The sequence below is a fragment of the Enhydra lutris genome, unplaced genomic scaffold (genome assembly GCF_002288905.1).
Source record: "Enhydra lutris kenyoni isolate GAN:26980312 unplaced genomic scaffold, ASM228890v2 scaffoldscaffold37, whole genome shotgun sequence".
In the NCBI taxonomy this organism is placed as follows: domain Eukaryota; kingdom Metazoa; phylum Chordata; class Mammalia; order Carnivora; family Mustelidae; genus Enhydra; species Enhydra lutris.
Window position 1 is genome coordinate 27,145,990 of NW_019154121.1, and position 23,776 is coordinate 27,169,765.

Here is a 23,776-nt window from a genome sequence, read left to right on the forward strand (position 1 = left end):
AAAATAAGATCCAGGTGAAGGCTCATGGTATTCGCTTTTAAGATGCTAATTTTGCCCGAGAACAAACTCGCCCCCTTCACATTTTAACAGCTTCGCGACGAGATCCAGGGGAGTAAGAGGAGACCAGGGCGGCGAAAAGAGAAGCCGAACGAGAGGAGAGGCGGCAGAAATGATGGGAGTGACAGGGTCACCTGAACTCCAGACCAATGCACTAAGCCGCCGCTGGTGCTGCTATTTAACTTTCCCTATTAACCAGCAGACACACCCTGCTGGTGGTATTTTCGGAAACACAGATAAGGGAACCGGAGGGTGTTATTTAAAGGTAGGGGCCGTGCACAGGGTTGGGGGGCTGCCTCTACGCGCACGGTGGCAGTACAAACAATTTCGCGGCGTGACACCTTGCTCTCCTTCGAGTTGGGCCGGTAAGGACAAAAGGGCCGCCCCTCGGTGCGGAGGGTCGGCCGGCGCCGCTGCCTCCCAAGCCCGGCGAGGGTTCCAGCCGGACCGGCGCCCGCGGGCCACTGCGGACGTCCCCCGGGCCGGCTCGGCGACTGCATCCCCGGCCGCGCTCCGCAGGCAGCCCGGGGCCGCACGGCCTCTGGGACGTGCACCCCGCGGTCCCCGCGCCCCAGCCCCTCGGCGACGACACGGAGCGCGTTCCGGTGGGGGGCACTCACCTTCTTCTTCCAACTCGAATTTCTCCAGCATGCCGGCTTCCGCGGGTCCCGGGGCCGCCGCCAGCGCCGCCTGAGGAGGAGGAGGAGGACAGAGATCAGCATGCGCTCGGCGGCGCTCGTCCCGGCCGCGCGGGCGGGGGCGCGGGGGTGCGGGGCGGGGACGCGGGCGGGGGCGCGGGCGGGGGCGCGCGGGGGCGCGGGCGCCGAGTGCGGGCGGGGACGCGCGGGCCGCCGCGGGGAGGGGCCTCCGGGCGGGCGGCGGGGCGGCGGGGCCCGGGCGGAGCGGGGGCGGGGGGGAGGGAACCCAGCGGCCCCGAGAGGGCTGCCCGGCCCCGGCCCGCCCCCGCCCCCGCCCCCCCCGGGGGGGGGGCGCAGGTGGCGCGCGCCGCGGCCTGACCTGCCGCCCCTCCCGAGTGGAACGGCCCGCCCCCCCCCGGCCCCCGGCGGCTTTGGTACGGACCGGCGGGGAGGAAGCGTGGGAAGAGGACCCCGAGGAGCCCGCGGCCGGCTCGCGCGACGGCGGCCGGGGCGCCCCCCTCCGGCCGCGGCCCTGCTTCCCGCCGCGGCGGCCGGGCGGCCATTAGCCGAGGCCGGCTTTCCCATCCTGCCCGGCCCTCCCGCCCCCGCCGCACGCGGCCGCGCACCGTGCCCGCCGCCCCGGGCCGGCGCGTCCCCGCGGGCTTCACCTGCGCAGGTGTGGTCTCGGCCGGCCGGGGGTGGGGCGAGAGGGGCGCGCCGCCGGGTGGGCGGGGCGACGCGGCCGCGAGAGGGGCCGGAGACCCGGGGCCGCGGAGGGGGAGAGGGCCCCGCACGCCGGGCCGGGCTGGGCTGGGGTGGGGGTGGGGGCACTGCTTTCCTTTTTTGGATTTTAGATCCAACTGCCCATCCTCGTCCCCTATATAAAAAAGGAAAACGTATCGTGGATGCACTTGGCAGCTCTCCGTGTGACCCAGCCTTCGTGTGCTCGCTTTCTTCACAGCCGGCTCTACTTCGGGGGAGCCCCGGCCCGGAGCTCACACAAATCTCGGTCTGGCCTGGCCACTCGTGTCACCCTGGATCTTGGGTATCTGAGACTCTCCTATCGGCAGCTCCGGTTGGCGGTCAGGGAGGCTGCCAGGGCCTCCCGGAGAGCAGGGCAGCGGGAGGGGAGACGGGCGCCCGGCTCCCTGAGGCCCTCCTGCGTGACAGCCAATTTCTGCCCCATCCAGGGCGCCCTTTGCTCATTGCGGACTGCAGGGGCCCCAACGGCGATCAGCTCTCTAGCGCTGATTAGGGCTGTAAAGCACCCCACACCCCACCCACACACCCACCCCTTGAAAGGAAGCTAGTTTTATCACTCTTGCAAGCCTGGCCTGGAAGAGGAAGTACTGAAGTCTCCTTTGCATTTCCTTTTTGCTCTGTCATCTCAGTTGGGCCAATCCCTGTCTTAAGCTTCTGCTTAAAAAGGGGTGGGGGGGGAGGTAAGGAAAACCAAAAACAAAACAGAAGCCTAGAGCTGTGTCTTCCTTAACAGCAAGAGCTTGAATGCTTTCCCTCTAAATTCAGGAACAGGGCTCTAGGCCTCTTTGCACACTCTTGTTATTCAACATAGTACGGAAGTTCCAGCCACTGCATTAAAGCAAGAAAGAGAAAGAAAAGGCATACACGTTGCAAAGGAAGAAATAAAACCATCTCTATGTGCAGATGAAATGGTTGTCTTCATTGAAAGTTCCGAGGAAATCTACTGAAAAACAAAACAGAACCAAAAAAACCCCAACTAGAACGAGTGAGTTTAGCAAAGTCATAGGCTACAAGATCAATACACAAAAATTCGTTGCGTTTCCATATACTAGCAATGAACCTGTGGAAAGTGATATTCAAAACGATGCATAATTTATAATCACGGCAAAGGAAATTAAATGTGCAGGTACACACTTAAACCATGTACAAGATCTGTATGTGGAAAATTACAGTATGTGGATGAAATGAAAGAAGACCGAAATAAATGGAGAGACACCCCATTTTTATGTTTTGGAAGACCCAGATTAGTAAAGATGTCAGTTCTCCCCCAGACTGATCTCTACTTTTAATGCAATTCCTACCAAAATCCTAACAAGATTTTCTGTAGAGAAGATGAGCTAATTCTGAAATTTATACAGAAAGGTATAGGCTGGAGAAGAGCTAAAGCAATCTTGAAAAGGAAGAATGAAGGGGAAGTAATCAAGACTTTGTGGTACTGGTAGAGGCATAGACACAAAAGTCAATAGAAACAAATAGGGAACCTAGAAATAGACCCACAAAAATATGTCAAACTGATGTCTGAGGAAGGTGCAAACACAGTGGCGTTGGAGCAGAGGTTGGTAGGCAAAAAAATAAACCTCCACATAAGCCTCACATCTTATACAAAAATGAGCTCAAACTGGGTCATGGGCTTGAAAATAAAATATAAAACTAAACAACTTGCAGAAAAAAAAACATTTTTGGGATCTCCTAGGCAAAGGGTACAACTTGATATCAAGAGTATGATCCATAAAAGGTAAAATGAACAAACTGAACCTCGTTAAAATTAGAAATGTCTGCTCTGTGGCAGACCCTGGAGAAAGGATGAAAAGACAAGAGACAGAGTGGGAGAAAATACTTGTGAAACCACACAGCTGACAAATGACTAGCATCAATGCACGTAAAGAGCTTTCAAAACTCAATAACAGAAAAATGAAAGTTAGAGCTCAGAATAGGGCAAAAGATATGAAGAGACAGCTCACCAAGAAAGAGGGGTGGCAGTAAGCGCATGAAAAGATGTTCAACAACACCAGCCATTAGGGAAGTTACAGATTAAAACCACAGTATACTGTGGCCACACACCTATTAGAACAGCCAAAACAAAAACTGTGACAACACCAAATGCTGGCGAGGATGACAAGAAACAGGATCCTTTCTGCATCACTGTGGGGATGGGAAGTCATCATGCCAAAGAGAAACTCTGTACCCACTAGTAGTCACTTCCTGTCACTCCCTTAACCTCTATTCCCAGCCCTAGGCAACCACTAACCTATTTGCTCTCTCTGTAGATGTGCCTGTTCTGGACATTTCATAGAAATGGACTCTCATAATATGCAGTCTTTTAGCTCTAACTCCTTTCACTCAGCGCACTGTTTTCAAGGTTCATCCCCGTTGTAACATGGATCAGCATTTCCTTTTCTTTTTCTTTTTTTTTTTTTTTGCTGAATAATATGCCATTGTATGTGTACACCACATGTTGCTTTTCCATTCCTCGGATGATGGATATATAGCTGTTCTTCCCTTCTGGACTATTGTGAATATTGCTCTATAAACATTCAAGGACAAGGATCTGTGCGGACATATGTTTTCATTCCTCTTGGGTATAGACCCAGGAATGGAATTTCTGGGTCATATGGTAACTCTATATTTAACATTTTAAGAAACTGCCAAACTGTTTTCCACAGGGGCTGCACCTTTTTACATTTTCACTAGCTATGTGTGAGGGTTTCACTGTCTCCCGCACTCTAGTTTTGCAAGATGTTACCATTGGGAGAAACTAGGTGGAGGCACTCATCTCTTACAATGAACTGTATGTGAATCTACAGTGAGCTCAAAATAAAAAGCTTAATTAAAAAAAAAAAACACGGGGGTACATAGTAGAAGTGTCAATCATCCTCATTTTTGAAAAATCGATGTTTAGTCTCTTGCAGTAATTCCAGTGTAACTATAAAAACAAATCCCTAATTGGTGTTTATTGGGTGCACAATCAATTTCACCTGTAATCTGGATGAGTTTTTTTTGGGGAGGGCAGGTCAAAATGGGCCATAAATGGGAGTATGCGTGTCTGGAGGCGGTGAGCGTGCAAATGGGTCCTCAGACTAAAAAGTCCTGTACCCATTGCTGTTGAAGTTGGGAGAGAATGGAAATTAAAACACATTACTGTGAGTTTCTCAGGATTCAATCCACTCGATCATGGGTGTGCAGGGGAAGACGGAAATAAAGATTTTATTTATTTCTTTGGGAGAGAGAGAGATTGAAAGAGAGTGTGTGAGACGGGAGAGGTCAGAGGGAGAAGCGGACTTCCCGCCGCGCAGGGAGCCTGATGAGGGACTTGATCCCTGGACTCCAGAATCATGACCTGAGCCGAAGGCAGACAACTGAGCCACCCAGGTTGTCCGGAAAGATGGAAATAAAAGCGTCCCTGTATTCCAGGTTAGCGAGGCAGAGCTCCTTTCCGTAGCTTGCTTCCACTTCGTGAGCCATCTCAGGGATGGAACCGCTCGCTCTCTGTCATAACACGCCAGGCCCGTTTCAGGAATCTGAGGGTCTGCGGACCGTCTCGGGCACGCACAGACGCGGCGACAGGGTCAAACGCGTGATGGGTGGTTAGCACACAATCGAAAGTTGGTGGCTGTCGGCTGCCCTTTCGTGGTGATATTTTAGGTGAGGTTTTCTTAAAATCTCAACGCCTCATACGCCAGGCTCCACGGGAGCTGTTTCAGGGAGGCGAGGAAGCCAGGAGAGGGAAGAGTTGGGGCAACGTTCTGGATGCCGAGAAGGGGTTTGCCCGTGTGATGCCATCTCCTCTCTCTCTCGAGAATGAAACTGGCAGATCACAGTAGAGAGGACCCGGGGTTTCCTAGCTGGGCCTCGTGCAGATCATATTTCTACCCGGATTCTGTAGGCTTCTGCAGCCGGCCTGGGCAGCCGCCCTCTGCTCTAAGAGGAGGGAGCAGGAGGCTGGAGTTGAACTTTATTGACCGAATGCCTGACAACCAGGGAGCCATTACCAATGTGACTTGCCTGTTGGTGAGAAATGCTAAATTATTAAAGTTTGTCTTACATAACTGTGCCTAGGTGTATTCTGGACGACCATCGGACAGGAAAACCTATTCAGGAAATGACTGCCAAAAAAGCTTTCCTTGATGCGCTGAGGTCAGATGTGAGTTCACTTTACCTTTTATTTTATCTTAAATAGCTTCTGCAAGAAATAAATCAACCTTAAATACTGGGTAAGCAGCTCCTGAATAATTTAGCATGTGGAAACCTGCAGCTCTGGCGTTCCCTCCCCCCCACCCTCCACCCCCGCTGTCTTCTTTGAACAAAGGCGTCCTCTGTGTGGAAGAGGAGGTAGGACGAGGCGCCCACCAGTGCCAGGACAGGAGCTGCCTGTTCTGCGACTCGCTCAGCTCTGGGACCAGCTTTGACCCCTCCTCTAAGCGGACCACTTCCAAGCCTCAGTCACAAGCTCCCAGCAAGCCTGAGCTCAGGACTGCTTCCTGGTATTGTCCTGGAATTTTCTATGGACAATTCAAACTCATCCCTCGAAGGTAGCCCTGAGTCCTCTCCACCTGTCTTCCTGTCCTTGGAGCCCCCTCCAACCCCCCGCCCCGGTCTCCATCTCTGCTGCAATGCTCAGTTGGGTTTCCCCTCTCTTGTCTCATCTCTGTGCTGGAGGCAGAGTGTTTAAACACACAGCCTCGGGGCGCCTGGGCGGCTCAGTCGTTAAGTGTCTGCCTTCAGCTTGGGTCATGATCCCAGTCCTGGAATCAAGCCCCGCATGGGCTCCCCGCTCAGCGGGAAGCCCGCTTCTCCCTCTCACTCCCCTTGTGTTCCCTCTCTCCCTGTATCTCTGTCAAATAAAATTAAAAAAAAAACAAACAAACACACGCAGCTTTGTTCCTGTTAGGTCCACCCCCCCCCGCCCCCCAGTGTTTAGAACCATTCAGCGGCTCTGGGGACCTCTGGGAATGCCCTGTGAGCGCCTCAGCTCAGAGCAGGGGTTGGGTCCTTTCATTTGTTCGTCTTCTCTTTCCAGTTTTCTCTGCGTCCACCACGCTCAGGCCCTGCCGCGTGGTTCCTGCTCAGAGCACTAAGGGTTTGACCGTTCTGGTCTCTCCCCGGACTCCCGACACTTGGCTAGTTCTCCCCATTCCTTTAAGAATGAGTCCTGAAGAAGAAGGCTCAGCCTTCACCAGGAAGCCTTTCCTGATTCTTGGCCTCTTCTACAGCTCACCTGGTTACCTGCTTCTCTTAACCCACCTATTTCTTTCTCCGAGGCCCTTAACACAAGATTGGGATTTATTTTGCTATTTCCCCAAATCCTGTCATCTCTGAAGACCGATCATCTTCGTAGCGCCTGTGCCAGGCACACAGTGGCTGTTCCAAAAATCCGTGAGTGAAGTGAATTATCATTCTTAGTCCATCAGTTAGAAAACACGGCAGGTAAACAATTGATTTTGTTAGGATGAATGGGTTCGCAGATGATTTCTTTTCTTTACTCATGTTTCTTCTGGACCTCATTCCTATTTACCAATGACTACAGTCGCTTTCCCTTGAGCAATGGAACTGACATTTAGAAGAAAAAACAAAGTGCCTTTGCTAACAGGCGGTTGCAGCAAATATTTTTATTTTAATAGATTCCGTCCGAGGAAGAGCCTTGGCCCCAGCACGTCATGTCCTGGTTTGGAAATCGGTGGGGACCTCTGCCAGCTCTGGTCCCCACCCAACAGCTTTAATTTCTGTTAAGTGAAGACAATTGATTTTTTTTTTAAGATTTTTTAAAATTTATTTGACAGAGAGAGAGATCGCAAGTAGGCAGAGAGGCAGACAGAGAGAGAGGGGGAAGCAGGCTCCCTGCTGAGCAGAGAGCCCGATGCGGGGCTCGATTCCAGGACCCTGACACCATGACCTGAGCCGAAGGCAGAGGCTTTAACCCACTGAGCCACCGAGGTGCCCTGACAATTGATTTTTTTTTTTTTTTTAATTTATTTGACAGATCACAAGTAGGCAGAGAGGCAGGCAGAGAGAGAGCGGAGGAGGAGGCAGGCTCCCTGCTGAGCAGAGAGCCCGAACGCGGGACTCGATCCCAGGACCCTGGGACCACGACCCGAGCCGAAGGCAGAGGCTTCAACCACTAAGCCACCCAGGCGCCCCGACAATTGATTTTTTAAAAGTGGTGTAGAGATTTGGTAAAAACTCAAAAACTTAACGTATTTGACAGTATAACTATTAATTCTTCTGATCGATTTCAATCAATGTATTTGGGGAAAAGGTTTTGTTCATCTTGATACTTTTCCAATAACAATGTCAGATGTCACCAAACAAACTTCGTTCCTCCCTAACATTTGCGTACGATTGGCTTTAGAGAGCATCTTTCCACAGTATTTTTTCAGAGTGGTAACTGATTTCTATAGTTAAAGTCGGCTGAAAACCTGGTTCAGACAATCAAATAAGAGATGAAGAAAATGAACTAAATCCAAAAAGTCCCTTTTGCCTGGATTCTTTCCGTTAAATTGTCATCTAACTTCCCAAAAGTAGACAATGTTAAGATTTTGAAGACGGACATTGAACAAATATTTAGTATCTGTCTCATGCCGGGCACCATGGTAGGTGGGTCACTAAAATATCGGGGAGGATTAGAAATTCACATCAAAGAGAAGAAGGAGGAACCCTACACATACATAGGGTTAGTCTGTAACTCCCCAAGTTCCACTTCTGTAGACCCAAGAGTCAGGGCCTGAAATATGTCTTTCTCTTGCTTTTAGACAAGTAAACCCAAATTTGTCTTTATTTTTTGCTAGCCCAAATATTTTATTAGGTTTGTGTTTGACAGGACTTACTGACCGCTAAATATATTCTATTCTCTTGATAATTCTTGTTGTCCCATAATACTTTGCCAATAAAAAAAAAAAAAAGTATTGCTCAATAAGTTCAATCATCCTTTCAATTTTTAATGCATCAAGCCGTAAACTTTGTGCTGGGTTTCTATTATAAAGCAACACAAAAGGGGGCTCCTTGCTGGCTCAGTCGGTGGAGTGTGCAACTCTTGTTCTCTGTGTTGTGAGTTCGAGTCCCACATGGGACGGAGATTACTTAAAAATAAAATCTTTAAAAAAAATAAAGTAACACAAAGAAGATCTAAAGTCACAGGAAGGCTTTTTCATGGTTCTCTACTCTTTCCCTTACAGTGACCTACTCATTAGGCCTTTCCAGAACAGACCACTGATAACAGTTTTCCAGTCTTTTTTTTTTTTTAAAGATTTTATTTTTAAAGAAATAAATTTTTAAAGAAATAAATTTAAATAAGACACAGTGAGAGAGGGAACACAAGCAGAGGGAGTGGGAGAGGGAGAAGCAGGCTTCCTGCGCAGCAGAGAGCCCAATGCAGGGCTGGATCCCAGGACTGATAAACAGGCTACTTCCATTCTTTTCTGCTCTGTTCTACGTAAAGTGCTCAGAAGAAAGTCCAGTAGTCAAGTTGAAATCAAAGGGGCCTCTTAACCCTTCTGTTGCCTCTTCTACCCTTGGCTCTGTAGAATTTGGCGATCTTTATTCTCCGTTATTTACGGTGTTACATCGCTAAATTAGGAGGACTGATGTGAATGGGGGACACAGAGCAGACCAACTACGTGTGGTTGCAGGGCCTGTTGAAGGCAAACTAAATCCTTTAAGAAAGACAGTGTCCCTTTTTCTATTGATATAATTTACTTACAAGAACTGGGTCCATTTCAAGTGCACAGTCTGATAAGCCAACGTAAAATCACCACTAGAATCAAGATACAAAGTGTTTTTATCACCCCAAATGTTTCTTCTTGCCCCTGTGTGGCTCATTCCTCCTTCCTTCTGCCATCTCAAGGCCATCGGTGGTCTCAGTTTTGCGGCCATAGATATTTTCCAGAATTTCATATGGATGGAAACATTCGGTAAACACTTGTTTGCCCCCCGGATTATGTAACTCAGCATCAGGAATTTGAGATTCAGTCACCTGGTTGAGCATGGCAGTCCTCTGTTCGGCTTGCTGCTGACTAGTGCCCCCTTGCATGGTTACGCCAAAGTCTGCATTCACTTGGGGAAGCATTTTTGACCACGGTGAACAAAGCTGCTATAAGCCAACATGGTCAGATCATTGCATGGACCCAACTCCATTCCTCTTGGATAAATAGCAAAAAGTAGAATGACTGGGTCGCATGGGAGGTATACGTTTAACATGACAAACAGCCAGTTTTGCTTATGGGCTGTGTTTTACCTTCCCCCCTGTGATTAACTTTGTTCGTTGCATATCCTCATCAAAACTTGGTATGGTCCTTTTGTTCTTCTTTCTTTTACTTTTCTTTTTTTTAGTTATTCTAGTGAGTGCGTAATTGTTTCTCCTGGTGGTTTTAATTTACATTTCCTTGAGGCCTAATGATACCTTTTTATGTGTTTATTGGCCATTCATGTATCTTCTTTAGTGAAGTGAGTATACACATCTTTTGCCCCCTTTCTGATTGGATTTCTTTTGCCCAAATTGAGTTCTATGAATGTGGCAGGAGACTCCAGGATGGCCCCTGATGATTCCTATGTCCTGGGCCTCATGTTCTTGTGTAATTCCCGCTCCCTGAGTGTAAGCTGGACCTAAAGACTTGCTTCCAACCAACAGAAAAAGCAAAGGTGATGGGTATCAGCTTCCATGATTAGGCTATAGGAGACTGGGACTTCTGTCTTACTGTCAGACTCTGCCCCTTGTTGGCTCGGATGAAGCAGACTGCCGCATTGGAAAGGCCCATGTGGCAAGTCACTGGGGTCTTCTCTCCAACTGGGGTCCTTCTCTCCAAGGAACTGAGTCTTGCCATCAACCACATGAGTTTGGAAATGGATCCTAGCCTAGCGGAGCCTCCAGATCTGACCCTTTGTCTGATGCACGTGTTGTGAACATTTTATCCCATTCTGTGCAATGCTTCTTCATGTTTCTAACCGTGTCTTTCAGAGAGGAAAATTTTTAAAATTTTGATAAGATCCAATCTATCCTTTTATGATTCATCCATTCTGTGTCCTAAGAAATCTTTGCCCTGTCCCCACCCAAGATTGTGAAGATTTTCTTCAATATTTCCTTCCAGAATTCTTATATTTTGACTTTTATATTCGGGCTCTGATCTGTTTTGGTTTAAATTTTTTTTATTATGATGTGTGGTAAGAGTGAGGTTCATTTCCCCCCATGCTGATATGTACTAATTCCACACTGTTCATTAAGAAGCCTTTATGTTCCCCAATGGAAATAAAAATTGCTTCAGCATCTTTATCTAAAATCAACCTACTGGGACACCTGGGTAGCTCAGTCGGTTAAGCCGCTGCCTTCGGCTCAGGTCATGATCCCGGGGTCCTGGGATTGAGTCCCGCATCGGGCTCCTTGTCCAGTGGCGAGCCTGCTTCTCTCTCTGCCTCTGCCTGTGACTCTGCCTGCTTGTGCTCTCTCTCTGACAATAAATAAATAAGAAATCTTTAAAAAAAAAACTTAAAAGAGATAAAATCAACCTACTACACACTGGGCATCTAACTCTGGCCTCTCCATCCTGTTCAACGATCTGTATCTATACTTCCGTTGTGATCGCCCTTTCTTGATTACTGTAGCTTTGTGGTTGAGTCTTGAATCATTCTCCTACTTTGTTCTTCATTTAAAAAAACGGCTTCGGCTCTTCTAAGCCCTCTGTATTTCCACATACACTTCAGAACAACAAGAAGCCTCCTGGAATTTTGGTTGGGATCGCTTTTGATCTATTGGTCAATTTGGGAAGAATTCACCTCTTCACAAGGCCAGGCCTTCCAGTTCAGGACCATGGTGAGTCCTTCCCTTCCTTTGTGTCTTTGATCGTTCTAAGTCATCTTCTGTGGGTTTCAGCGTAGAGGTCCTACCTATCTTTTACTAAATTTATTCCTTAGTATCTTATGGGATTTTTCTAATGCTTTTGGAAATGAAATCGTTTTTCAAATTTCCTAATTTTCTGCTAGCATATAAAGATATCATTGATTTTTGCATATTACCTTTGTACCCTGGGACATTGATAAATTTACTTGTAAATTCTAGTGGCTGTTTTGTTGATTTGCTTAGGATTTTCCACCAAAGTCGTCATGTCATCTAGTGCCTCTTACCTTTAGTTCTTTATGTTGTACTTTTGTGATATGGTGTAATTCTACCTATTCTTTTTTTATTTTTAGAAGAGCTTATTTATTTATTTGACACGTGCTGGGGGGGGGACACAAGCAAGGGGAGTGTAAGAAGGAGAAGCAGGCTTCCCGCTGAGTAGGGATCCCGATGCGGAACTCGATCCCAGGACCCCAGGGTCATGCTCTGAGCTGAAGGCAGACGCTTAACTGACTGAGCCACCCAAGTGCCCCTAAGTCTCAACCTCTTCTTATATGTTTAATGTGTTATATGTCCACTCTGATTCTTAGCTAAATGTGTCATTTTATTTATTCCTTGATTCAGAAGACATAGTATTTCTCATACTCTACAGGATGTTCTATATGTGACTATGAATTATGTATGAATGTTATGTAATTACGGATTACATAAGTAAGAGTACACGTGTGTATATGGGCATGAATACATATGCAGAGGTAGCCCCCACTTTACCCTCAGCTGTGTACCCCTATTAGCACAGTGTACCCTCCGAGTGTGGCATATTGTACCGTGTTGTGCGGGATACTGCTGGTTGCCTGATTGCATCCATTCTCCTACCACCTTCTTTCCTAGAATAAGCCCCGAATTTCATCACAGTACACACGCTTTCCTTACATGAGTCTCAATGGTGACAATCTTTCTTACTGTCCCAGAGTAAAGGGAAGGGCTTCCGGCTGAAGAGAGTGGCCCCCGCACGCCGGCATGCATGACCCTGCCCCACCCCATTCTTGCCACCGAGGGCATGTGGCCCTGACTACTAGGGAGGACCAGCCCTCAGCAGAAGCCATAGCCGAGAAAGAGCTTGGGTCCTGGTGACATCACCGAGCAGGCCTGTATCTCACCTGCCTAGGGCCTTTCCTACTTCTGCAGCTGTAGCACGAGGCAGCAGGTGTCATTCTGGCTGCTCCGACTTGGAGTTTGCTGGTACTTTACAGCCCAAAACATCCTACATGATACTTGGGAATTACATCACATCTAGGCCCTGCCCTCAGGAAGTGATAGGCTAATTGGGTGGAGGTTTTAGCCCAATTGTGAAAACTATATTTCTGTCAAAAATTACAAAGCAGGGGCGCCTGGATGGCTCAGTTCATTAAGCGTCCGACTCTTAATTTCAGCTCAGGTCACGATCTCAGGGTGGTGAGATGGAGCCCCTCAGGGGACTCCACGCTCAGAGGGGAGTCTGCTTGACATTCTCTCTTTCCTTCCGCCCCTCCCCCGTGTGCACGTGTGCACATGCACTCTCTCTCTCAAAAATAAATAAATCTTAAAAAAAAATTACCAAGCAGTTTAAGTAAAAAAGAAAACCATACAAAAAACCACCAACTCTAGCAACAACACAGTGTATGCAAACACTAAGGAACGTTTTGAGAGGCTAGGCTTCTCTTAGGAGACGCACGGAGGCATACTGGAAGGAAGCGAGGGGACTCCACTTCAGGTAGTGGCCACAGCAGAGGAAAAGCTCTAAAGGCAAAGACACTTGCAGGACACAGCCGGGGAATGGCCTTTATCGGAGAGCGGAGTGTTCTTCTAGAGAAATTAAGGACAGATCCGCGGAGACGCCTGGGAGCTAAGACGATGGAATTAGATTTCATGTGGTAGGATTCTAGGGGCGAATGTAATCTTCCCTGACTGTTTGGACAATATCAAAAGATCTTAATACCTGTGTCGAGTGCAAAGGGATAGATATGGGAGCGCCTGGAACCAACAAGAATGTTTACGATGTTTTTACAATGAAAGTAAAAATCAAGTAAGCTACGCAGAGAAGTATCGCAGAGATTTAAGAAAAGAGTTTGGACTTGATATTTCCGTGGGTCAGGAGGTAAATAGAAGAGACTAGGATATTGGAGAAAATTGACAGGATGAGCCAGTTCGAGGTAAGAAGAAAGGAGAAATGCTGGGGTAAACCAGCAAATTTCCGATGTCGATCGGGCATCCAAGAAGTACCTTTGGTAGGTTACTAGGATTGCTGTGAGTATGAGTGAGTGGGCAGTGTGTGCCATGTTGGGTGAGAGCAACAGGGTCTGGGTTCTGCAGCTCTGCTTCCCAAATTCCAGTCAGGTGCCATTTTGTCATATTACCATGCAACCCGTACAGTTACTCAAAATTGACTTAAAAAAATTAATCTTTAGGCAACAATACCAGGAAATCGTCAGTTTGGGTGTTCTAAATATATATTTTTTCCGGATACACAAATATATAGCTATTAAAATGTTCTTCCCTATATCACCTAAAATCATCTTGCGTACCCTAGTGGTAGTCATTCTACCCTTTGGGAAAACTGTTCTAGGAGAATAAGAGAAGTCAGCACCAAGGGCCAGAATTCCAGGGTTGGCATCCACAGGGGCAAAGGGGGGGACTTTCAATGAGGAGACAGAGTCCTCTCAAGGAAGCAAGAAGACAAGTCAAGAGACCCAAAGAGAAGAGACACTTGCATTTGACAAGAAATGGCCCCCTGTCACTCAGCACGAGCATACCTACTATAATTGGAATATTGGACACCAGCCTGTAAGGAACCTAGTCTAAACCAGTGGTACAAAAACCACAGAGTAGGACCCACTCCTGGGTAATGAAAATAGTTTAATGTGTCAGGAGTAGCTTGGTTTAAAACAAAGCATCCCTGGGATGCCTGGGTGGCTCAGTTGGTTAAGTGTCTGTGTCTAGCTCAGGTCATGATCCCGAGGTCTTGGGATCAAGTCTGGCATTGGACTCCCTGCTCAGCGGGGAGTCTGTTTCTCCTCTGCCTGCCGCTCCCCCTGTTTGTGCACACACACTCTCTCTCTGACAAACAAATGAATTAAATCTTTAAAAAAAATAAAGGAACTATCATAGACATATCAGTTGGCATTGAGGGGGTCATTGTTTCAAGAAAGCCGACTTCATCATATATACATGCATGACAGTAGTGGGTGAAGATTTCTCCTTATTGTAATTTTTGGTCATAAAGTAGATAATAAAGGAAGATGGTGTATAACTCCTAATGAACCTGGGTTGGAAGATTTAGTCATACGTGTGAGACACGAGTTACAGGAAGTGTTGTTTGTCACTAAACACGATCAGATTTCCCCTCCCAACAGAGTAGCCAGTGTCTACAAGGACTACGTTCAGCGTGAGGGAAAAATGATTTCAAATCTTTCATTTTTAAGGCACATTAGAGTGAAAAATGAGTCTGGACCAAATTCTTTGGACATGTCAGTTGGCACTTTTTCAAGGTGTATCTAAAGGTAAATTTTAAAGGCAAAGGGAAATTTAAAGGTAAAAAACCTTTTTAAAGGTACCTTTACCATATATATATAACATATATATAAATATATATATTATATTATTATAATACATAACTTAATATATATATAAAATATATATATATTTTAAAGGCACCTTACCTATATATATAGTCTACACATCTGGGAGGAAACATGTATGCATGTACACACACACACACACACACACACACACACACACACACACATATGGGAGTGGCAAAGAATAAAGGCAACAGCATTTCTACTTTTTTTCAAACATGAAAAATTTTAAGGACAAATGGTAATGGCTTATGATTTTCCTGCTGAAACATGGGTGGTTAAGAACCCTTTCCCTCCAGGGAATGACTTGCGTGTTGAGATTAGGACCAAACAGGGGACAAGGATATGGTCCTAAATCCTATGAGACTCCTCAGTCCCGGTCTCCGTCAGTGCTATTCTGAGCGATGGAGGGGCTGCAGCAAGGCCTTTTAACAACCTCTGAGTTATACTGGTGGTTCCCAAAGTGTGGTTGGGGACCCCTTGGGGGCGGGGTTGTCCCTGCAACCTTTTGAGGGAGTCTACAAGGTCAAAACCTCTCACGATAACACTAAGGCAATTATCTGCTGTTTCCCCCCCACTGCCTGGGCCCCATCGATGTCTGCACCCTGGAAAACTCCAGAACCTCATCCCACACCGAGCTGCTGGCAAATGACACTCATCTTCCACTGTGGGGAAAATAAGCCAGTTTCACTTCAGAGCATTCTTGAAGGCACAGTAAAATTTATTTATTTTAGGGGGACCTGGGTGGCTCAGTCAGTTAAACGTCCCACTCTTGGTTCTGGCTCACGTCATGATCTCAGGGTGGTGAGACCGAGTGGGCCCTGTGCTGGGCATGGAGCCTGCTTCAGATTCTCTCTCTCCCTCTCTCTGTGCCTCTCCCCACCCTACCTCTCTCCACGTCTTAAACAAAAGTTCTTACTCATTTTATGGAATCTCAACCCTTCAATACGTGTCCTTTTAATATCCTATGAGAAGAAATAAGTAGCATATCTACAATACTCCTGTTACAAGCTGCAAAATGATGGTTTTCTTGAGGAAAAGTATGTGTGGGGTTGAGCTGCCTTTTAAATGAGACATTGAAAAATGGACAAACTGTGGTTTCTCAGACTGGGGTGTTTGGCAGACATTTTTTTCCAAAATGAACAAAGGGAGCCTGTCACTTCGAGGCAAACAACTGACCATATTTGTTGCCAACAATGCAATGTTTTCAAGCAAAAGCCAGAATTTTGGAAAAGCCGTGTCTGTCATAATGAGCTTGACAGCTTCCCAATACTTAAAGACTTCTCGGAAGGAGATTGGTGGTGTTATTAATAAAGGTGATTTTGTTTTTTGAATACTGTGCAATGAAATGTGTCGACATTTGGAAGATCTGCATGAGTCAGCGACTCAGTATTTTCCAAAGGACTAGTAGAGGATATTACAGAATCATGCATGGGGTAAAGATCCACTCCCAGTGCAGGAGAGGTTGGTAGATGTTAATGTAATAGAAGAGATTCTGTTACGTAGGCTGTGAAGCTTCATTAATAAGGCTCCAGATTCCACATTGCAACTAACCTTTTAAGAAACTACTACTTGTCCAGAAGACAATCCACAGTTTTCTGAAGAGGCTGTTAAAATACTCCTCTCTTGGTATGCCCGGGTGGCTCAGTCGGCTGGGCGTCTGCCTTTGGCTCAGGTCATGATCCTGGAGGCCCCGGATGGAGCCCCGCATCGGGCTCCCTGCTCAGCGGGGAGTCTGCTTCTCCCTCTGACCCTCACCCTGCTTGTATGTACTCTCTCTCAAATAAGTAAATAAAAATTATTTAAAAAATAAAATAAAATACTCCTCTCTTTTCCAACCATGTATCTGTTTGAGGCTGAAATTTTGTCACATACTTCATCCCAAACAATATCTATCTACAGCAACAGAATGAGTGCAGAAGCCGACAGGAGAGTCCCACTCTGCTTTCTCCCAGGCCTCAAAAAGATTTGCAATCACGTAAAGCAATGCCAGCCTTCCAGTTTTGTTTTGTTTTTTTTTGGATGAAATATATCCTTGGTAATATGTCACGAGTTTATTATTGATATTTTAGATCAACTAATACATATTTTCAAATTTCTCAGTTTTAATTTTTTTTTTAAGATTTTATTTATTTATCTGAGAGAGAGTATGCATGAGCTGGGGAAGGGGCAGAGGCAGAGGGACAAGCAGAGTCCAGGGTGAGCAGGGAGCCCCATGTGGGACTCGATTCCAGGACCTCGGGATCCTGACCTGAGCCGAAGGCAGACCCTGAGCCACCCAGCGTCCTCAGTTTTAATTTTTAATATGGTAAAAGTTAATCGATGAGACCCACACAAATAAAATCCCAGTGGGTCCTCACTACTCGTCCGTGGAAAAGGGTCTTGACAGCCACACGCTCGAGAACAGCAGACTGACCCCGGGCAGCCCAGCCTGGGGCTCAGACATAACCCCTGCCCTCCTGAAAATAAAAGGAAATACCCGTTTCATCGTCTTCTCGGGAGTTAGAGGCCTTCGCTTGTCAGGCAGCATTTCCTTCTGTTTTTACTGAGACGCTGACTCTGATTATTGACCCGTCACCTCCAGAGCGCCCAGCACGGCCACCGTCCAAAGTCACGGCACCTTTTACGAACCACCAAGCTCCGTCCCTTCCATCCCACACACATCACGCATGTTTTTTTTTCAAACGACTATGAAGTTGGCTTGTTGAAAAAATAGAAGACATTAGCTTTCGGCCTAAATGCTTTTCACTGTCCGTAGTTTACAGGGCGAGGCGCGCTCAGCTGCTGCGGTGTGGCCCGGCTCGCGCGTCATTAGCTCTACCTCCCGAGCCGCGGGTCAAGGTGACATCTCAGTGCCGCGCCCCGCCCCCCGCCGCTCCCGCCCCAACCGTCCACACGCAGCCGCCCGCCTTTCATGTTGTGTCAACATTCAGGGTTTCCCATTGTCACGACTGCAAATACTGTGCCCCTCGAAGCCCAGCTGCGTCCTGTGCTATGTCCACCTTCCTTGACGTGTGATTAATGCTTTCTGGGGGTTAAATTTTCAATGTGTCTATCACGAAATCATTGCCAATCTCAGCCGAAGCCAGAGCTCTTCTCTCAGCGCGATCCGACACAGAAGGTGACCTGCAGGTTTTGTCCTTTGCTTGGAGACGTTGTCCCAGGCTTTCGAGGCTGCACAGGCCATCTGGACCCGCCACGTGGTGGGCCTCTCCCTCCCGCATCCGTCTGGGCATCTTTCCTGATGCCTGGGTCTTAATTTCTACCCTTATGGCGAGGGACCAGATGCTCCAGGAACTTCCCCAGGAAAGGAACAGGGAGGGGCGTGACTTATTTGAGACCTTGCAGGTCTGAGAACAGCTCTCAATTTCACATCCTGCCAAAGTCCCAACTTTGAAATCATCTGCCCTCCATTTCAAAAGCCCGGCTCCGTTCGCGGCCTTTTAGCCTCTGCTGTTCTGAAGCCTGCTCCGTTCTGATTCCCAGTCTCTCCTTCCTTCTCAGGAAACTGTTTCTGCCTCCTTTAACTCTCTTCCTTATCCTTGATGCTTTGAAATTTCATGATGCTGTGTCTTGGTGTAGGTCTTTTTTCTTTTCCTTGCCCCCCCCCCCTTCTTTTTGTTTTGTGCTGGCCATCATTTTGTTTTGAGTCTGGGAACTCCTGCCCTTCACCTGCTCTCCTCTAATTCTTCTGTCTTCCTCATTCTTCCGCTCTGGACTCAGTAGGATCTAGAGGCTGAGCCCCGACTGATGCCCACATGCCCTTCCTTTTTTCCTTTTCTTCCCTTCCCTTCCCTCCCCTCTCCTCCTCTCTCCACCCTCTCTCCCTCCTTCCTTCCTTAAATCAATTTTCCTCTTTGCCTTTGGGTTTATTTTCCAGGAGATAGGCTCAATTTTATCTTCCAGTGCATTTGTGTATATAGGTGTACCCGTTTGCATAGTTTTACTTTCTCAGAATTCTTGGTCTTCGAATACCCCTTTTCAATTTTTAGAGGCCTCTCCTCCCTTTTTTTGCTTTCTCAGATGTTCTTTTTTTCAGTTTGCATCTCTGTCTTTCCTAATAGAGTTTCCTCTACGCCTGGTTTTCTTTAGCTGCGTATTTAAAGGCAGGCCCTAAGGAGCTGGGTTAGGAGGTCTGCACGTGCAGCTGGGAGTCGAGGACCGGTGGGCTTCGCCATGGTGACATGGAAGTGGCAAGCTGAAGGTTTCAGGGTCTGCAGATCCTTTCCCTAAAGAGAAATCCTCCTTCCCTGTGTGGCTGGGTGCTCGTGAGAAAAGCTAGCTAACAGTATTCTGGAAGCCAAGCGGGGATTCAGGGAGGCTCATTAGTCCGAGTAGGGGCTTTTACTTAATCTCTCTTTTTGGAACCGATCTTCCATGAGCGCGTCTTCTTGTGAGAGCAAGCATCTGGGATTTCTGTATATTAACTTTCAAACAAACTGGCAGCCTTGTCTTCAGAGATAACCGGTACCTTCGAGCCAGAGTCCCCACGCTCCCATTTCATTTGAAAGTGAGTTTTTCAAGAGGAGCAATAATTAAAAATAGAGGCATTCATCAAAAGAAGCCTTTAAATATAGCAATGAAATCTTTATGGAAGCAAAAGAAAGCCAGTAAAGGACTGTCGACAGGATCACAAGAGCTGCACTGTGTGGCTATAAATATCCAAAACTTCTTGAGGTTACCTGCTTGTTTATCGAAGGCCTCAGCTGGGACATTTTTATTGTCTGGCTTTTAAAACCTGTGGCTTAGTCACAGTATTCTCGGCAGCTTTAGAACTCTCCTAAAAGGAATGCAACTAGAAAATTTGCATTGTTTTCTTCGAATGGCCCTAAATAGTGTTCAGAGTTTCGTTGTTGTTGTTGTTGTTTTTAAGTAATCAATTATAAGATTTATTTTAAAAAAGCTTCGTGATCCCCAGCAACTCGGGGCCTTCCCTCTCCTCTTCCTCCTGGAACCGACAGCAGCAACTGGTCCCGGAGTCCCGGGGCCTGCTGTTGGGTTGGTAGTGAGGGCTCCTTGCAAATGAGGCCACCCAGGCTCGGGAGCGGCCAAGAACAGGGTGGCAATTAGGCTCAGGCGGCGTGTGGCAGTTCAGATTTTCAAAGCAGAACAATTATCCGGAGCTGCAGGAGGGCCAACCACTTGCGGTGTCTGGAGTGTGAAGGGGCAGGTTGCCGAGACTTGCCATTTTTCTCCCAAACTTCATCCTTGGTCTGCTGTTTGCGAGTGAGCATACCGGAGGCAGGAAAGGCAGACAGGCAGGGGAGGAGGAAGAGAAGCATCAGAAAGCTCCAGGTCTGGTCCTGTTGTTGTGAATTCACTCGTGAAAATGAAATTATTCCCAAATTTCACCTGAGGAGAGTCACCTGAATTGTCGATATTACTCAAAAAATACGTGAACTGGTGGTTATGTTTTTGTTTTTCTCCTTCTGTGTTGTCTCCATGGACAGTCTTCAGGAAAGAACAGCAACAGTCTTACTCGTAAAGGGGCCAAAGTAAGAGAAATTAGAGTGCGGGTCTCCGGGCGGCCTCACGCTACTGTTTGGGAGGGCACCGGGCCCACGAGCATGCCACCAGGCATCGCTCTCCCCGGCTTCTTCTTTAAAAGGACCCATTAGCGCCTCGCTGATGCTTCCGAAGACCCATGAGCCATGAGCCGTTGTCAGTGAACTCTCCCCACAGCTGCACCCAAACACGTGTCACCTTTGAACAGAATGTGTGCAAAGTAGCTCTCTGGGGGAGAAGTCCACAGGCCTCACAGCAGGGCGGCCCCTCTTGGCCTAGAACTTACTCTCTGAGCGGCAGGTCAGCAAGGGGGACAGAGTGTGGGCTCCGGAGTGGAGTGCCTGGGCCTAATCCTGGCTCTCTCACTCGGAAGTGGTACAAGTGGTAAGGATCTCTAGCACGGGGTGCCCCGCCCAGCCTTTTGCCCAGAACAAAAGGAAAAGGCGGGGCCCCTTGCTCAAAAATGAAGAATTTCAGGATGACATAGATAGAGCTTTAAAGCAGGAGGGGGTCCTTGTAAGCACAGGGCAACTGCAGAGGTCACATGCCCATGGAGCTGGCTGCCTCCGTGTCCCCACCTGAACAATGGGGGTCACACAGGACCTACCTCATAGGGCTGTGAAGGATATGTGAGCTACAAAGCACTACAGCAGCATTCAGCCAGAGCTCAAGACATTATTATCACACGCCCACAGAGCCTCGACTTCAAGTCACACCATCTCGAACGTACTCTCCAAATCTGGCGCAAACCCAGCCAGCTGGTTCTCTGTGATTATGGTGATAGACAGACAAACCCAGTTTTATAAATCTGATTAACAGCAATCTGGCGGAGGGCGCTCTGGTTTTTGGATCCTGGGATTTTTATCAGGGAATAAAGTCCGATGACCGAAAACCCAGGCTCACCCGGAAGCCTGAGTAGCACCATATTGGGCCTCGCTTTTGTGGATAAGCTAAAAAAAACCCACTAAGCACATCCTTATTTATCGTGGCCATGGAGAAATACACACGTTGTCTGATGAGTCAAGAGAAACTGGAAATAACTCAAAGTTTAAAACAGATGACCCTACCAGATCTGCCTCCTGACCGTGCGAGAAGACACAGCTTGGTCCACAGGCGACCATCTTAGTCCAGCAACATACTGGGCCAAGCACGAGTCTCTGGAAAGCTAAGATCAGTGACTCAGGGTCTGAGGGAGGGGACGCCATGTCTCGTAAAACATGTGTGAATCAAGCGGGCATCCACCTTCTCTTTCATTGTCATTTCCTGCCTTAGGAAGGGGAGGGGATTGGGGTGTCCGGCTGGCTCAGTGGGTAGAGCAGGTGACTCTTGAGCTCAGGGTCATGAGTTCAAGCCCCACGCTGGGCTTGAAACCACTTAAAAAAAAAATTAAAAAAAAAGAAAGGAAGGGGAGGTGACCTGGTGATATGGGGCCAAGTGCTCTGATGCAAGTGACATCATGGAATTCAGAAGCCACGTATGGGCAAAGGTGACCAGAGCGTATTATTCATCAGGTGTTACTTCTCTCGGGTAAGAGTTCTAAGACTGATGTCAAAGTCAAAACAGGTGCCCAAAACAGGAAAAAAAATGAAAGAAACCAGTCGTGTGGATGGGAGGAAGGTGGATTTGACCTCAAAGCGCACGCCCTTCTCGGTCTGCGGCGGTCCTGGGTGCGAGTCCTGGCTCTGCCCTACGCTGGCTGTGTGCCCGCAACATCCCTCTCTGAGGCTCGTGCCAGTGTGGGCTTCTCCCCTCTGGCGGGTTGCCAATGAGTGACGGCCGCTCTTCATGTGGGGGCTGCTGCCCCGTCAAAGGTAGGTCTCCAGGGGCACCGTGTCTCTACTACTTATGGGTCGCCAAGTCTCAAGCGGATCACTTAATGTTTCCACGACTTGATTCTTAACCTGCACAAGAGAGACGACACTAGCTCCTTTGCTGAGCTGGCAGAGCCCTGGCTGGGGGCGGCAAGCCTGGCTCCTAACGGGCATCAGCAAGTGTGTTGTGACTGCGTCCCTAATTTCATAATCTGCAAACCAGGCAGGAGAGGGTGACTGCAAGGTGTCATGAGGACAGGAAGTCAAAGAACCTGCATTTGCGGTAAGAAATCAATGCGCCGACTGCTTATTATTTTAAAGAAGGAATAATAAACTATATTATATTCAAAGAATATATTCAAAGTGGGTAAATTTGTCCGACAGACCCCAGAGCACCTCTTGTCCTATGCATTCTCCAAATCCACTGAAGATTGTTTTCAAGACTGAGCGATGACACTTAAAAAATTTTATTTATGTATTTATTTGTGAGAGAGAGATCACAAGCAGAGGGAGTGGCAGGCAGAGGGAGAAGCAGGTTCCCCACTGAGCAAGGAGCCTACGATGCAGGACTCGATCCCAGGACCCTGGGATCATGACCTGAGCTGAAGGCAGACACTTAACCGACCGAGCCACCCAGGCGTCCCTGAAAACGACACTTTCATAAACGATTTGCCACCAAATGTGCCTTATGTCATTGAACATGGGATGAGAACACGTGCAGAAACACTATGAAATAGGACGACTCCAAACCCACGGATGAGGAACGTGTTCTCAGATGATTCTATCTAACCTAGAACCAGTATCACGAAGCATCTAGAACAGTGTGTCATCATCATTCCATCACGGTTATTTCTGGTGCCGACGACTAAGGGGCTGGTTTATATTACTTTACCTGCTGTGCATTCGTGCTAAGGACCAAAAGGCCCAGGATGGGAGGGCCTCCTAGTCAATTCAGAATGGAACCCGACCTGGAGAAGAGAAGGAGGGGCTACCGATGGTTACAGAATTTCTGGTGCCAGACTGAGCTGCGTGAAGGTCCTCCTTGACTCTCTAAGCGTTGGGGGGATCAGCGATCAACCACGATGCAAACCAACCTGTGGCAGGGCTGTTGGAACGGAAACAAAATGTGACCTTCCTCTACGCACTCAACTAGTCAACAAAACAGATTTGTCACTACAACTCGATCTGCTCACATTTGGTCTCGGTGCCTTACTTAAAAGGCAGTCTCTTTATATTTTTGTTTGGAATGGACCTTCTTTTATTACTTGTGTTTGTGTTATCTAAGCAACGTATCCCATGCTCTGCTTCCATTTCTGCCTCCTAGTTCTCAGAAAAAATAAAAAATGACTTTGCTTTGTGGAGGGGAGTGTGGACACCCCTTTCCAGGGAAGTCAGGCCAACGAGCTCCATGCTGGCAACGCTCTAAGTCCTTGGAGCTACTGACTCTGAGGGCTCTTTGTACTTGCTTTTACCTTCTTATAAACATGCAATAGATGAGTTTCTATGTTGACTTTAGGGCTTTTCCTCTCATATCACACAGATACCATAATATGAGGGACCCTTGCC

At 47.8% G+C, this 23,776-nt stretch overlaps 1 protein-coding gene across 1 annotated transcript in view; it reads right to left on the reverse strand.

Annotated features, from left to right (window-relative positions):
* Positions 1-23,776, reverse strand: part of LOC111154394 (protein kinase AMP-activated non-catalytic subunit gamma 2) — a 246,557-nt gene that overhangs the window by 53,313 nt on the left and 169,468 nt on the right. The window contains 1 exon segment of the mRNA XM_022513935.1: positions 678-747. Coding sequence (XP_022369643.1) covers positions 678-747 — 70 coding nt within the window.